At 39.5% G+C, this 17803-nt stretch overlaps 1 protein-coding gene across 1 annotated transcript in view; it reads left to right on the plus strand.

Annotated features, from left to right (window-relative positions):
• The window catches only part of Cped1 (cadherin like and PC-esterase domain containing 1), a 273880-nt gene extending 266553 nt beyond the window's left edge, over positions 1 to 7327 (plus strand). Inside the window, exon 22 of the mRNA XM_059257422.1 lies at positions 5395 to 7327. Coding sequence (XP_059113405.1) covers positions 5395 to 5619 — 225 coding nt within the window. The 3' untranslated portion in view covers positions 5620 to 7327. The remainder of the gene's footprint in view (positions 1 to 5394) is intronic.
• Positions 7328 to 17803: the final 10476 nt, after the last annotated feature.

Here is a 17803-nt window from a genome sequence, read left to right on the forward strand (position 1 = left end):
CTGTCTCTTGAGTCCTGAGATTAAAAGCATACACCACCATGCCTGGCCCATAGTTCCATTTTAAACTTGCAATATTGATTTTAATCCTATTTATTTAAAAGCGTTGGGCTTTCAACACAATATTACTAGATTTATATAGCACTTGGCACAATTTAGAATTTCTTTATTTCTACATAAAAATTTTAGGGAATAAAGAGAATGTATAAAATGCTTTTTAATCTGCAGAATAAGCATTGCTCTTTCCATCACATTATTGAATGTTGCATTTATTTAGCTATTAACCTATATTTATGATTCGATGGCCTTTATTATATCTTTGTTTATTTTATGCATATTTGTGTATGTGCATGTGCAAATGTGTGTCAATCAGAGAAAACATGCAGAAGTCAGTGGTCTCCTTCCATTCTGTGGGTCCTAGGGAATTGAACTTAGAATGTCAGGCTTGGTGGCAAGCTCCTTTACCCACTGAGCCATCTCACAGGTCCCTCCACCCAAACTTTACAATCAAGTTACAGAAAGAATTATAGCATTGAAGGTTGCTCCCCATAAAGAAATTTTCTACTTTAATGTAGGCATAAACATAATAAAACAATGTTAAATATACTTGGCAGTTTAGCAAACATTGAGCATGTGATTAATGCCAGAGTGTGTCCCAAACACTCTGCATCCAGACCTCTGACCTCTGAAAATGGGCAAGCAAGACCTATGAATGTATTCAGTTCAGTATGTTACCCCGCAGATCCCAATCTGCTTCCACCTGCTCGTGATGCACCTCAACTCCTGGAAGTATGACAGTGTGACTTTATGCATACTTGGGACAAGCCACTCCAGGGAGCTCAAGGATTACTGGGTTATTCCAGCACAGACTACCACCTTGTTGATGGAAACACACACCCTGCAGCTCCCCAGGCACTGGTCTTGCTCACTTCTTCCTGTTGCTCTGCCAGACACATGTCTTCAGGCACACATCTGTACAGTTCTCTGCAGATTTATTATGTCCTTTCTGTACTGACGGCCACTGGGCTTCCAAAGCCCAAGCACCAACGAGCTGGGCCATTTGGTAAAACAGGGCTTTTTCTTCAACATTTGCTTATAGTTTGTTTGCAGACCATGGAACTCAGTCAGACAGCTTTACCCTTCATCCATGAGTTGTGATAAGCTATATCTATGGTCAAGTAGAAAGCACAGCTATGGTTTTTTTTTTTTCCCCACAAGTCTTTGTAGCCCTGGTAACTCACACAGCCTGGCCAGAATGTCTACCCATCAGTAGGTTACATAGGCTGTATAACAGAAGCCCTCAGCACAAACCTGGGGCTCACTATAAAAGCACACTCTTATTCAATCCATATTTTCCTCCTGCTCCTGGTAGACCCTGGTTCAAGATGAATGCTTATCAAATCTGATGTATAAATATACTGTGGACAATCAGGATGAGGACGGGAGTGGAACTGTTCCCTAGACATTGGGTTACAGAGACATTAGGGGAAGATATCCCTGGCTGGCGTGTATCTGTGAGGAGCAGAGGAAAACTGGACTGAAGAGTCATGTTTCTGAAGGACACTGTGGGATTCAGAGAACACAGCTGTACCTGGGCCTTAGACAGTGAGTGAGCCTTGGCTGTGGTTGTGGTTCAATGGCTCTGAGTGCTTAGCATGTACCAGGCCCTGGGTTCAATTTTAAGAACAGACACACACACTCATGCACGCACATATATGCATACACCCACATGCACTAGCACACACACACACACACACACACACACACACACACACACACACATGCATGTACCCCACATCACAAATAATAAGGCTGTGGAAAGATGAGGATCACCACCATTTCTGTTGTTCTGTTTCTGCACAGTCTACCACCCCCCTACACACACACACACACACACACACACACACACACACACACACACAGTGAAGAGGACTGTGAGAAAATGAAAGAAACAAACCTCCTCCCAAAGGTTTTCATTTTGAGGAATGGATTAAGTCATGATGAATTCTGAGGCCAGACATGATCATACTGATGGAAAGACAGACAGCTCATATAGAAAGCCCACCCCACAACCACCAGCACTTTTTGTTCTCAAATGATCATGGTTATTTTCCTACATTGAATCTTTGTCTGTTTTGTTTTTTGGGACAGGGTTTCTCTGTGTAGCCTTGGCTATCTCGGAACTCAGGCTGGCCTCAAACTCACAGAGATCCGCCTGCCTCTGCCTCCCGGGGCTGGAATTAAAGGTGGGGGCCACCACCGCCTGGCCCTATATTGATTCTTAACATGAATTTTGGAATTTGACATGCATCCCCCAATTTCACAGTACACTTTAATCAACTGTGAAGCCCTAACGTGGTTTACCTCTTCATTTGTCCATGAGTCATTTGTGTCTCATTGACTTTGTAATGGAGCCGGTAGATCGTTGTTGAACTTAGTTATTTGGTATTGCAAGAGATGTTTTTAATATATTTTCTTAATTATTGATAGACTATGGAAAAGCTTTATCATTTTAAAGCATCAGGTTTAGAATATTTGATCATTTTTAGTAGACTCATTTGGGTTTTCAGAGTAAACGATTATATATTTCCACATAAAGCTTTGGTAATTTCCTGTAATGAAATATTTCATAACGTTGAAGTGTTTTTCTGTCCCGAAGCAAATTGTACTGCTAGTAGTGTAGCACATACTACTACAGAGTATTTTAATGGATTTAATTTGCAGTAGCAATTTTGAAGGAATTTTTGCAGATATATGTGTGTGTACATATATATGTAAATCAAAACTTAAATAATTCTCTTTATTTGTCTGCATTCAGGATTCAGTATCAAATCAATAGCGATTTTACAAAAAAGGAGTTCGTAAACCTAATCTTTTATTATTACCCCAAAATAGTTTTCAAAGTCAAAACAAAGTGAACCAAGTGTGGTTGGCCCAATCACTGACACGGCCATTCAGGAGTCCATTTCAAACGACATCTGACAGAAACATTGGTAATTCACGAGTGTTAATTAGCCTGGCCTTCCGAAACTGCTGGGAGAACCTGTCATCTCATCTCCCTTTCTCCAAGATTAATTTTAGCTCTCTAAAATCAGAAGTAAATTATCAAGTTTCCCATTGAGACAGGCAAAACAGTGATGCTACCTTTAGGTAAAAATCTGTTTATCTCAGACATACCGAAGTACGTATTTTTGGATATCCTATCTGCACATCTACTTAAGATTAGCAACACATCAGCCTCAAGTATTAAAATAATGTCTAAAGCACTATAGCCTTGTGTATTATGATAGACTCGTTTCCATTTTGCTTTTAATGAGCACATAGACCATCATGGCACTTGCAGGAGCCAAACTTAAGATAAAATCATATTTAAAAACTGCCTTTATTTTGGCTGCACAACACTGAAATGAGATTATTTCCAGGTTGCATGTCATATTTATGCTTAAATGTTTCCTTATATAAACTTCTAGAATGTTGTTCACTAATGTTACTTGAGGACACTCCTCTCCAAAATACAGAAGCTCTTCAGGGAAGTACCGGTGCCTTCGAAGACCTACCATCCTTGAGTGCTGACATAACCCCCTGGGGGTGGAAGGAATCTTCTATGGAAGGAACATCACTCGTGAGACCTAGAATGTCAGCCCAGGCTTAATGGCAAGCTAAATCACAATCCACAGGGATTCTTTGTCACAACTGGATGTTTTCACTGCCCTTCCTAAGAGTCATCTGATCTAAGGGCCTAATAGAAAAAAAGCCAACTTCTCACGATGGCGATTCTCATAGAAAGCAATTCACACCCTAGGGTTTAGCAAGGGCTACTGGTTTTGAAATACATTACTGATACCTTTTTCCCTCAAATTCTAACATCTTCCTTTATTTCATTGTCTTACAATCATGCACATTGATTATGTTTTTTTACAAAGTCAAGATGAAAAGTTAATAGAATACATTAAACCCACATGGAACCCTTACACAGAAAGTCTCTCTGTTAACATTTTGATACAGATCTTTACAAAGTTTCCTCTCAATAATACTTCTAAAATAGTTTGTGTTTACTTAAAGTGTGTAACTACAATATTCATTCCCTAAATATATGGGGTTTTCCCCCAAAATATTCTGTTTTGTTTTCAGGAACTGTTTCCATTGCATTTGTTTTCTTACATGGGATCAAATGATACGTGGCTTAATTATTATATTACCCCTAAAAGAATAGAAAAATCTGTGCGACATAGCATACTTCCAGTTATCATCAGAGAGTACTTCCCTGTGTCCCCAGGACTTACAGAAAAACAATGTACTAGGCCTGCATGATGAACATGGTGAAGTTCTTACTTCACTATTTGTGAAGAGCTTCAAAACATCATCACTAGAATTTTTTTTCCTTTCTCTTGTCCAACTTCCCAGAGACCTTATCCCCTTCCCAGTTTCTTTCTTGGTCCCTACTTTACTTCCCCAAACCTTCAGTTCTGAAACCCTGAGTTCTGTTTGCTCGGAAGTAGAAGATAATGATTTAGGCCTCCACAAGGACATGTTTTGTAAAATGTAGATATAAACCATAAATATGTCTCATGTATGTATGAGTGGATGTTTACAAAGTAGCCACAAGTCACACAAAAATGGTGATACGTAGAGAGAGAACTGAGTGGCTGAGGTAGGACAGGAGATGGTGAGGAAACTTTTGATCGTAAGCTCTTTAGGCTTCATGAATAGAATCTATTCAAAATAATGTTTAAAATAAAAGCATATGTGCATACAGAAATATATGAAGCTTAAAGCATAGGCTATTTTTGTAGGTTCCATGATTTACTAACTGTCCAAAGAAATGCAACTTCTAACTATAACACTATCATCTTTTGGTTAAGGAGTGGAAAAGTACTTTTATTTTCTCTGAAAATAATGTGAGTTGCCATTTTGTTCCGTGACAGACTTAAAGTACCAAGTTTGAATCAATGATATGGAAACTTACAACATTGTCTGCTCTACTGTAGAGAGATAATGCCAAACCATATGCAACTGCTTCTGGTCCAAATACACATGTGCTTGCTTGCGCACAGAGAGAGAGAGAGAGAGAGAGAGAGAGAGAGAGAGAGAGAGAGAGAGAGACAGAGAGAGAGAGACAGAGAGAGGATCTGGTAGAGGCATCACATAGAACAGTTCCACAGTCTCACTGGGAACAGAAAACTCAAGGTGTGAAAAGTGACAAGACTTCTAACTTCTGCTTTGGTCTTTTTTGAAACAGGTTATACTGGTTCTTGTTTATGTAAATCGTGTCTGAGCCCTTTAGGCAGCATCTGTGTGGCGACAAAGCAGTGCAAGCATGAGAGTCGGTTACGTCGGTCTATGTGGAGTTCAAATGGCTATGGTTTTGCACCCCTAATTCTTCTTCTCTATTTGCAGGTAGTGAAATCAAAGTTATCCAGAGAGCACCATGTTATCAAGATGAAAAGACCTGAGAACCACATTGTGGGGAAATACTTCAGCAGTCAAAACAACGTACAGCGACAAAATTCTGTCCCAAATGTTCATTCACCATATCATGTCAGAGGTCCAATAAATCAGGTTTGTTCTGAAATCCTGCTCAGCAGGATGTGTGCGAGTCAGAGGTCTGCGCAGGCTCCCTGACGGAGAGCTGAGTTCAGAATTAGAGATAAGCCATTCACCTGGACAATGGTCTGACAACCAAACGTGCCTCACACATACTTTGCAATGGTTGCGTACTCACCAGAGCACACGGCTTACAAGAGAGCAATGACATGTGTTTTTTACAACTGAACAGTCAAAAGTGATCCTGGGCATCCATCCGTTGGCTTCAGACCGAAGGACAGAGCTATGAGGAGATCATTTGAAATGTGATCACAAACTACGGCCATGTGGACCAGATATTGCATTGCAATGATAAACAAAAATACAGAAATGTAACAATGTGAGGCTAGAGTAATGCCGTTTCTGTGCTGTGGTCTCCATCGGCACACTACAAGTGATGAAGAGGCCATTACATTCCACCTGGAAGGAGGGATGACACTTAAGTTCTTTACTAGGAGAAAACAGGGTATTTACGGTGGTTTGAGCTTTGCGGATCTAATGCTTATGAAAAACATTTCTTCTTACACTTTCAAAAGTTCATAATGGAAGGGAAAGAACAGGAGTGATGCTCTACAGAGGAATTCAAAGAGATACTCTGCAAGTGATAAGAAGTGATGCTGTATTCAACTCCGCACTCCTGTGAGTTCCACAAACATCCCTCCACCCCAAACTGTGAGCTCGGATGCCAAACGCAGTCTAAATTGACGATATACATAATTTTAAACTGCAGAACAAAATAAAGCTCCCCAAGTGTTACTTTGTTTTGTTTATGAATGCTACTGCTGAAGAAGCTTTTACTTGCCCCTACAGATGTATCTCATTAAGACAACGGTTACATTTCAGATATTTTTGCAAAGGATTGCAGAATCTCAAATGTACAAGCATAAAGAATTTTCTATGTATCCACAAATAGTACTATGTGACTAGTATCTGTATTTTTATTTGAACAAATGTGTTTAATTCAAATTAGAGTAGGCATACAAATATTTTTATGAAAATTGTGGCATAAGTAGGAAGCATACCTAATTCTAGCATTGAAAACTTTCACTTCTGTCTTTTTAAATACAGAATAGTAAATTGCCTTATTATACAAACTCCCTGTTGTGAGATAATATCTCACTGCCATGGTGAGTTTTAAAGGATGATTTGGGGGTGAGAAGAAGAAGCTGAGAGGCCTAACTCAGCATGTAGCTAAGATCATTAAGTGTACAAATACCTCAAGTTCATTGCCATATAAAAGAAATTATTTTGTTCTATTGACCCATCAATTATTTAGAATGAATATCCACCTTCTTTAAATACTCTATTTTTATATCTATTTTTATAAGAACATAAACATGAATTTATATTTAACTGTATTAAATTATATTTAAGTATGACTATCATTTGACATAAACAACATACACATCTAGAAATCGATTCTTTTGAACAACGGTACCAAATTAACTTAAAAGTGAAATAGTTTGCATACATGCATCTATATACGAACACTGTTTTTAGATGTTCAGTTATTTTTGATGGTATAAAATATTAGCAATTGATGCAGCTGCTCCATCAAATTTTAACTCATTGCATCTTCCACAACAGTATTACAGCTAATGCTAGCTTTTTGTAACTCACTGTAAGTGTCAATGTAAAAACCCTCTCTCTGACTTGAGTTAGTCTGGCATTTTCCTCTTCACCATTGAAATAATACTAGATGTTAGAAACAATTGTAGTGTATTTTCAATAAACGTCTAACTGGTAATCATCTGTGTTTCTGTGTTCAGAGAGGATCTTTTACCTTCCCTCTTTTCAAAAGTTTTTAGATTTATTTATTTTACTTTATGTATATGAAAGTTCTCCCTGCATGTATGTATTGTATGCATACCACATGAGTTCCTGGTGCTCATGGAGGACAGAAGAGAGCATGAGATTATCTGGAACTGGAGTTACAGAGGGTTCTAAGCCACTGTGCAAATGCCAGGAATCAAATCACAAACCTCTACAAGTCCCCTTAACCCCTGAGCCATCTCTCCAGCCCCTTAGCTTCTCATCTGCCAGAGTTACACAACCACACAAAGAGTGTCTGCTGGGCAGGTGTATTTTCAAGTGGATTCTCGAATGTTGGAGCGTGATAAGCAGGATGAAGCACATAGTCCCTTCAGCTCTGACACTATCTCAGCAATGGATGGGATGAACTCTCTGTTGTGGCCAAAGGTTTTGAATGTAGTTTAGTAGTATTTTTTTTTTTTTTTGTAACAGAAGGCACTGAAATTCTAGTGACTGTTTCCATCATTTCTTAACTGAGGAAACTGTATTTTGCATTGGGTAAATAGATTTGAACATGTGCTTTCACAAACATATTTCTCCATTTTAGAACATTTTAATTTGAGCAGGGGAAAACAACAGTAGGCCTTTAAAAACATTTTAAGTGTGAAAGTTACAGGAAGTGTATTGTTTTGAGTAAGAATTGATCGGCATCCAATCTAAACTATACTTAAAACAAAACATTTATAATATTAAAAGTCAAGAATAACTGCAGAAACATTTCCAAACTGCTCTATTGACACTGGGTGGGAGTGAGGGGTGTACTTATGTGTGCAGGGGAGCACGTACATGTGCATTGTGTGTGTGTGTTTTGTTGTGTGAGTGTGTATGTGCGTATATTGTGTGTATGTGTGTGTTGTGTGTATGTATGTGTGTGAGTTTGCATATGTACGCATGTGTATTGTGTGTGAGTGTGTGTGTGTGTGTGTGTGTGTGTGTGTGTGTGTGTGTATGTTTTAAAGGTGCAGTATACTGTTCACCTGCAACCAAGCAGACCTTATAGAGTTGCCAAAATGCATTCACCCTTTCTTGCTGAGCTGGTCTACATTGGAGTCATCAAATCTTTTTTGGACTAGTTTCCTTATGCCCATAAGTCTTCCCCACAGAGGACTGAGTCTCACTTAAAGCACTGGGAAAACTTACTGGAAACAATTCTAATGGAAACAAGGAAGAAAATAAAACCCAATGGTATCCGGCATCTTGAGTTTGTCCCTTTAGTTCCATCTCACTGAAAAATCCCAAAGAAATATTTTTTTAAATGAGTCCAAAATTACATTGTCCATTAAGAGTTCTCTTCACAGATCTAAGGCTTTGGAACAAAAGGAGAGAAGAGGCATCTACTGCTGCAAAAGCTTGAGCCAAGATCCCACTAAGCATTGTCCTTGATTTAAGCAAATGCTGAAACAAAAATATAAGAAAATCATCAACATCTATGCTAGTACCGTTCACTTAAAATAAACAAATGCAACAATAACTTCAAAAGCATGCATCCCAGCACAAAGTAGCAGCACCCTGTGTCCACAGCTTTGACTGGATCAAAGAATAACTGCCCTGTAAACGGTACTCTGACTTTTGTTGTTGTTTGCTTGCTGCCTTGCTTGTTTTTGAGACAGAGGCTCCATACGTAGCCAACCCTGGCCTGAAACTCAAGATCCTCCTAATGAATGCTAGGGTTACAGACATGAATCATCATGCCTGACTTTATTTTTTTTATAGTCATTTAAATTTCAAATGCTTTTGATTACTCTTGGAAGTGAAGGCATTTTTGATAGATCATATCAGCTTAGGGAGTTGATCCAGAAGTTGTCAGAACCCCCCAAAACATGCTAAAGACAACAGGATCGTGAGCATGCTTGCAAACTAGACTCTGTGTTTGTCTAAGCTTCCAAGGTTTCATATGGTCTGAGAGCCTTTTATCATGTTTTTATTGCTGTAATAACCGCTATTATCAACTTCCATATTCCTCTGACCATCCACTCACTTGGTATATGAGCAGACAGATTCCTTTTCTCCTCACCAATACAAACTATGCTTCTAACAGCACAGTCTACTTCTTTTCTTTATGTTCCCCGAAAATTAAAGAATTTCCTTTGTGGATCACAGATTACTGAGCCTTGGCACATACAATAATACACAATCCATTTGTTCACTTTTACAATTTATCAATGGTAATCTGTGAGTCTACTTACAACATAAGTCAACGTAATTCCTTAACACTAACAGAAAGAACAACATAGCTACATTTAGAGAGAGCATTACAGCAGATCCCTACCTGATGGCAATATTCAAGTAGGTTAGGTTTGGAACATAGCTACATTTAGAGAGAGCATTACAGCAGAATCCTACCTGACGGCAATGTTCAAGTAGGTTAGGTTTCGAACTTGATTTATACTGAATGTCATCTTAACTAATACTGTAGGCTTCTGCAAAAAAAAATTGTTTTAATTTAGTTGATAAAAGCTTTTTTTCTAACACTGTAAAATTCATCTGGGAAAATTACATTTTAGATTAAAAGTTACGAAAAGGCATTTCATATCTCAAACCAAGATTTTGCCCCTCAGGTCATTTATGTATAGCACCCATAATATTCATTTGGTTGCAGGAAATAAAAATATATATCCTTTTTGTTGCGTAAAAAAGTAATTCATATGATCTTCATAAGAATGCTTAGATATATTTAAAGCAAAGTGATTATAGTTGATTATGATCACATAAGCAGCCAGAAGTAAGAGGGTTTTTATAAACTTAAAATGTATTCAGTTGATTCTCAACTATGTAGTGGTTTTTCTTATGGTATGATTGGTGGGCACAGTGTGTCAACTTGATGAAGCTTTAAGTGTGAGCAAATGGTGATGACATGTGATTCATATATATTTCCTTCAGTTGTAGTTCCACTTTCCTTTTAAAATAAAATCTATGGATTGAAATCTTATAAAACTCATTTTTACTTGAGTATGACATCAAGGTCAATATTTTAATTTTCCTTAAAGTCTCTCATTCATATTGGGTCCATATTTGTGTGTTTTAAAATTTAAAACATTAATTGATCTTAGAAAGTAAGTTTTTGTTTGTTTGTTTTGAGACAGGGCCTCCCTCTGTAGCTGAGGCTGGTCTTGAACTCTTAATCTTCCAGTGTGCTAAGGTTATAAGGCTATGACACTATGCTTGGCATAAAAAACTCAAGACTCTTCAAATAAAATGAGTGAATGAACCTTTCGGGGTAGGTGTGTGTGAACAATCTCCTTCTAAATATGAAAGGTTATTTGGTTTCCGGTCCATTTTTACTTTAATAACTACAGATCTGAGCACATAATCCAGATGACTCTTGCTAGCAGATACATGAATATGAGAGGGTGGTGCATGACGCCAACACTAAATCAAGAGTAGCCCAGATTAGTCCCCAAGGACCACCATAATCAATATAGAGTTGAAAGAAAAGGAATTAGAAGCATTTGCTCAGGCCTCAGCAGATCCTGGGAAGGACACAGGTCATAACCATTTTCCAGATCCCTTGATGAATGCTAGACACCTTTTCAAACCTTCTCCTTAATGTGTAAGTCTTTCTGCAAGTTCTAATAACCCCTAAAATAAAAGCATAAGTAATCATTTTATGTGTTTATTGAGCCAAACTTGGTAACCTAAATCAACCAAATAGCAGGCAAATGTACTTTTAATTGTATATTATTTAAAAAAAAAAAGTAGAGAATGTGCTGTAATTACTCATATGGTGTTTGTCTAGATAGCCTTAAGTGACATTTTCCACTACATGGGGTCCTCCAACCCCCAACCAAGGTGACATTTCTCTCCCAAGGCAATTCCAATCCCTGTTCATCCCTACCTTTGTCTTTGAGATGGAAGTTACACAGCATTTCTCTGTGTGCATCTACTATGTAATACAAGATTCATTTTAAAGCTCATACTTTACATTCTATCCCTTGTCTTAATTACAGGTAACATGAAGTTCATGCTTAATAGGCTCTCCAGCTTTACAGTATCATAAAGAGAATGCATAGCCTTTGTTTAAAAAAAAATCACTGTTCACGTAATTGGCAGAACACAGGATTATCTGCGGCTACTTCTTATACCATAAAATTTGCTCTGCATTAAGGATAGCAGGAGTGGAACTGAAACAATGCCTGTGTACTCTAAAGTGAGGTTAGTCATCAGATGGCATCGATTTAGAGCCTCTGGTTTCCACCACTTGCGTGTGCCCACTGGGGAAAGCCAGTTCACACACGCCTCACACAAATATTCATTTCAATGTTCACACTAGCTATGCAAAAGCAGTGGCATGCGTTTAAAAGGGTGTGGATCCAACCATCAGCACAAGCTATTCATGCCAAGAATAGGATCCTTTCAGTAGCATGGAGTATCCAGGGCCATGTTATTGGTACGCACCCAGAACTCGGTCTTGGCCACCTACCTTATGAATAAACTGATACCTTCTGTGAATTATTTATGAACTAGGAGATGAAGCTGATACAGACATTGCCTCTCAGGTTTCAACTTCCCCAGAAGAACAGGCAATATCTCCAATGAGCAATTGGCTTAAGTTATGTTTTTCTGTTTCCTGGGATCATCGTAAGTCTTTGAAGTATTGTCTTCCTTGAAGTCAACTTATCTCCCAATGCAAGCATCTCTGGGCAGACATCCCAGTAAACTGTTACCAAATACAGTGAAAATAAATGTCTTACCTCCACCATGGACTCATTATGCTGCTTCTGCAGATAGAAAACCTAAACTACTGGGGTAAGACCAGGCCTTCCCTGATTCGTGTCTGGGTAGGGTGTGTGTCAAATACATTTTTTAAAATTAATTCTGTATTAATTTAAATTGAAATATCCATACTGTGTATATGTTATGTATACATAAAGCATATGTTCATGAGGCCATGTACATTCACAGAGCAATAGATAAATTGGTATTTTCATTTTTATTACACCAGTTAATCTTATCGTCATTGGATTGTTCTTAACATAGTCCTCTTCATTTTGATTTATGGCAGTATGTAAAACCTTTAGAATAACAGACTCTATATCTCTAGATGCTTCTGCCAGGTGCTCGTCTGGGCATGTGGGGAATGTGATTCTAGGTCTATGCCAAGCAGTGGCAGAGCCTGGAGAGATCAGCACATCCCTCAGACACATGGGGAGGAGTCTGCCAGACACTCTCCTGAGAAGTGACAAGTGACTGAACAGCCAACAAATCACCAGGATAGGAAGACAGTGGGAAACACGAGACTTCAGAGCCACAGAGGGTTCACCTCTGAAACGTGACAGAACTTCAGGAAGGAAAGAGAGCACGTCGGCTTTGGGACCCACTGAAAATAAGTGGATTGACAGAGCTGTCAGTGGGAACCCTGGCGATGCACGCTGCCTCTACCCTCTTGTCTACCTCGAAGCTTTCCTCTGGGTCTCTGACCTCATGGGTTTCCCTCTGCCAAATGCTGGGATAGGTGGATGAGGACTAAGGTGGTGACGACAATCTAACTGTGTTCTGTGAGCTGCGACTGAGAGTACCATTGGGTGGAAGGCACTTGGCCAGATCACAGTTATGCAGCTTATTGTGTTAATATACAACCCCCTCCAAACTAAGATTTTTATTTGGCCTCTGCCTCCATTCCTCTTTTTGTGACTTTCTCTCTCTGTCTCCCCCCCCCCCGTCCCACCCCCTGTCATTCTATTATCTCAGTTCCATTCCACCTATAATAACCTTGGTATATTCTGCCCCAATAAACAGAGTTTCTCAAGGCTCAGGTTTGACCCACACATCTCTACAGTGAACAATGTTTTCATTTATTTATTTATTTATTTATTTATTTATTTATTTATTTATATTTTACTCATTTATTATTACTTCTTTTTTTTTTTTTTTTTTGAGACAGAGTTTCTCTGTGTAGCTTTGACTGTTCTGGAACTCACTCTGTAGACCAGGCTGACCTCAAACTCAAAGATCCACCTGCCTCTGCCTCCTGAGAGCTGGGATTAAAGGCATGCACCACCACCACCCAGATGTGAACAATGTTTTAAACAGGGCAGAGGCTCCACAAATATTATCTTGTGCTCTTTTCTCTGTCCCCTCTAGTGACCTCTCTTTGAGTCCCCAAATACTGAGCAAAATGTCCTCTCTTTGTCCTCACTTTGTGCTTAGGAATTAGTCCTCTCTGATCATGCTTAGGTCAGTCCCAATCTCTCTGTTTGTTTAAGCATGTACTCCTGGAATGTAAGCTGCTAAAGACAAGGACAAACGGTTTTTCAGTTTTGTAGAGTTTTCTGTTAGTATTTGGTTATTTGCTAATTTTTTGCTTATGATTTTAAGTATCAAGATAAAATTTTCTTGCCATAACATTTACTTTTTTAAAGATTATTTTTAATTTCAATTGTGTATATGCCTGTGTGTGTGTGAGCATGAGTGCCTGTGGATGGTCCTGGAGCTGGAGATAGAGGTAGTTTTGAGCTGCCCAACGTGGGTGCTGGGAACCAAACTCAGGTCCTCCCTCTGCAAAAGCAGTATGCACTCTTAGGTGCTCAGCCATCTCTCTCAGGTTTACTCTTTCTAAAGTATACAGTTTATATATATATATATATATATATATATATATATATATATATATATATGTATGTATATGAGTTTTATTTATATCTGGAGTTTTAAGTATATTTATACCCTGCATTCAAATACACTTAAACAGTTAGCTTACTCACCGTAATATTAGAATATTCTCTCACCCCTAAAACCTGGCAGTCACACTTCCCACACCCTCTTCTCTGTTCCCACATGCAGACAGCGCTGACCTGCGCTCTCTCTATGGATTTATCTAGCCCGAGTGTTCACATGAATAGAGTCATACAGTGTATGATCTTCTATAGCTGGCTTCTTTGCCTCACTCTTGTTATGTTTTGATTTTTACATACTCTTTAGAAATTACATGCTTGGTGTAGGAAGGACAACTAATTTTTATAAAATGAATGACTGACACTAACTAACACCAGCATTTCCTGGGGTTAGAAATTGTTCTCCAAATAGAAAAGGCTTGGAAAATGCATTGTTTTGGAAATAAATGCCATCACTTTTTGAAGCCCTCACAAGTAAACGCCAATTGTTTGTCCCCATTGAGAGTTGTTTGGGAAGATGTGTGCTTCAGATAGAAGCGGACTGCCTGGACCCGATGGGAATGTGAGCCAGAATAACACTTGTGGCTTATACAGGCCTGAAGTGTTCCATGCCTCCTCCTTCTCATCCCCTGCTCATTGCTTATCCAAGCAGGACTGGATGCTTTCTCTACCCTGCCCTATCAAAACTTGAAAGGCTTGGATGAAGCCATGTCCAGGTCTGAATAAATAACCAGGCCGTATATTTCAGGGCCAAGCAAAGGTACTAAAGTTTTTTTTTTTTCAAAGGTAAAGTAATATTATTTTGGTTGTGGAATGTCAGGTTATCAGCTAGCCAGAATTAGGACCATTAGAAGCAGAGGGTAGCATATAACTTACCCTCAAGATGTGATTCTTACACCAAGATTTCAGGAGATGGGAGAGAAGCTAGATTGATGACCCCATTCAGATCTGTCAGCTAAGTAGAGCTTAAAGTGTGTGGGAAGGTGGCCATGCAGTCTTTGCCCCTATGGCATGCATACCAATGGGGCATGCCTGCTGATCCAAAGAAATACCTCTCCTGGCTTTCTTTTTCTACTGTACGTTTGTCAAATGCAATGCTAATGTAGCAGCAAAAATCATTTTATGTCAATAAATCTTCATTTAATTTTATAGATAAGTTTTTACAGTTGCAAATCATGCTTAAATAGAAGGGCATAATGGTCCATGGACAAAAACTGTCCATATTGTAGCAATTTTGTACGCAGCTGTTTCAAGTTAACATATGTGTATTCCCAGCCTTGTGTATATGAAATACAAGTTAATGTCAACAGTACATTAACAATGCAACTGAATTAAATTATAGAACTAAAAGCACCATGGAGGGGGTGATCACATTGACCCTGGAAAATACAGGTAAGGAGGCACCTGTTTCTGGCAAGTTTCAAAAAGTACTTGAATCTTTTACACCCATCCATTCTATAATTTTTTTTCAACAGTGGCTGAGTACCAGGTTTTTTCTTTATATTTATTCCTAACATAAGGTGGCAGATATCATGCCAGTAATTTTGTCTTAGGAGTGTCATTATATACTGCCTTTCAAGTATGAGTGTGGGAAGTATGAAGAGGACAGCAAAGCTTGAGGATTGCAATCACATTTTCATACACGGCTCTACATGGAATTAAAGGAATTCTGACCAACGGGCTCCACACTATGTCCACAACATATCACATGATTCTGGATTCAAAACTCTATCAGCTAAAGAAATCGACTAAGTTAACCTCTGGAATATCTTAAGATACTAGTATTCTTGGATGGTGAGAGGTCAGCAGGCAGTTTACCCTAGAGTAAATTTTAATCCATTGTTTCCCTTTCCACACTTGGCTACATTAATGCACTGAGCCAATGAAGGATTGGGGATGGGACTTGACTTTGAAGGAATCGTGTTGAAATGAAGATTCCTCTGGGGGACGGGGAAGAAGAACCTGAGAAGCAGGGGGCACCGGTTGCCACAGGGCCACTGTGGCCATGTGCGGAAGTGTGCCAAGTTCACCTCTGCAGAGTGAGCTTTCAACTCACTCACAGTTGAGCAAGGGTTGGGAGCACGTCCAGCTTGAAGAACTGCTAAGGAGGTACAAATCAGCTGAGAACTCAAGATTTCAGAGGCGAAATGGCTGCATCCATTACCTCTTGGCTTGCATTTAACCACATCAGGGCAGCCCGAGAAGCTGACAAAAGCTATGGTCTTGCCCCTCCGGCTCTCCAGTTGCTGCTGTGTGTTGCTATGTGAAGCATTGGTTCTTTGTCATGCTTCACAGTCTACAACTGTAGTTAAGTTCGGATGACTATGAGAGTTGCCAAGGATAGGAAACACTGTTCATCCAGAAACAGCCACTGCTTAACTGCTAGTGCAATTAAAAGCTTATATCCAGCCTTTATTATTTCATGAATATGAATAAACTTGGCTTCTTGATGCAATCTAGATGAAATGCCAGCTCCCACCATGATTGTTGCGCTCAGTTTAACTGATGCAGGGAAGTCAGTGTCCTCTATCCTCCATTCAGTCATAAAGCCTCACGCTTTCCTCTGATAGAAAAGGAATTACGTGAACATTGTAGAGCAACAGCTGTCTTCTCCCCCAGAACCTCTAAAACTATTACAGATTATTTATGTGACTTTGCCAGTTAACCAAGACATGAATGGATAAAACAAATACCGAGATGGAACTAGAAAAAAATCACCCTGAGTGAGGTGACCCAGACCGAGAAAGACAAACACGGTATGTACTCACTCATAAGTGGATATTATCTGTAAAGTAAAGAATGACTATGCTACAATGCATAGACCCAGAGAGACTAGGTAACAACGAGGGTTCATGGGGGTGGGAGGAATGTCTGAATCTCCCTGAGAAGGGGAAATAGAAGAAATTTCATGAGTGGACTGAGGACAGGTGGGGATGGGAATAGGAGCGATCAGGTTGGGGGTGGAGGGGAAGAGTACTGAAAGAGACTACTGGAAGGAGGGGCATTCCAGGGTCAGGTTAAAAACCTGGTGCAAGGAATCTCCCAGGAATCTACAAGGATGACCCAAGTTAAGACTCCTAACAAGAGTGGATTATAGCCTGAATTGGCCATCTCCTCTGACCAGACAAGACTTCAAGTGGAGGGATTGAGAAACCAATCCAGCCACTTAGATCTACAGTCTGACCTGCCTATGGGATATGTTAGGGTAAGGGTAGCCTAGAGATTGAGGGAGTGGCTAAACAAAGACTGGTCTAGTCTAAAATCCATGCCAGGAGAGTAAGCCTATAACTAACACTGCCTGGAGCATCAGAACCCACAGAATGGATGGCCCAGAGACCTAGGATAGAACCAAACATGACTGGAAGAAAAAAATATATCAATGTAATGGTGCCTAATGATATTCTGATATACTCAGAGATTGGTGCCTGGATCAATTGTCATCAGAGAGGTTCATCCAGCACCTGATGGAAACAGATGCAGACCCACAGCCAAACATTAGGCAGAGCTTGGGAAATCCTGCAGAAGAGGGGAAGAAAGGATTGTAGGAGCCAGAGGGGTCAAGGGCACAACAAGAAAACTCACAGAATCAACTAACCTTGGCTCATAGGGACTCACAGAGACTGAACCGATAACCACGGAGACTACCTGGGGTATTGACCTAGGCACTCTGCATATATGTTACAGTTGTGTAGCTTGCTCCTGTTGTGGGATTCCTAACAGTGGGAAGAGGAGCTGTCTCTGACTTTTTTGCTGGCCTTTGGGACCCTTTGCCTTGCCCAGCCTTATTACATAGGGAGGTG

The sequence above is a fragment of the Peromyscus eremicus genome, chromosome 3 (genome assembly GCF_949786415.1).
Source record: "Peromyscus eremicus chromosome 3, PerEre_H2_v1, whole genome shotgun sequence".
NCBI classification, from domain to species: domain Eukaryota; kingdom Metazoa; phylum Chordata; class Mammalia; order Rodentia; family Cricetidae; genus Peromyscus; species Peromyscus eremicus.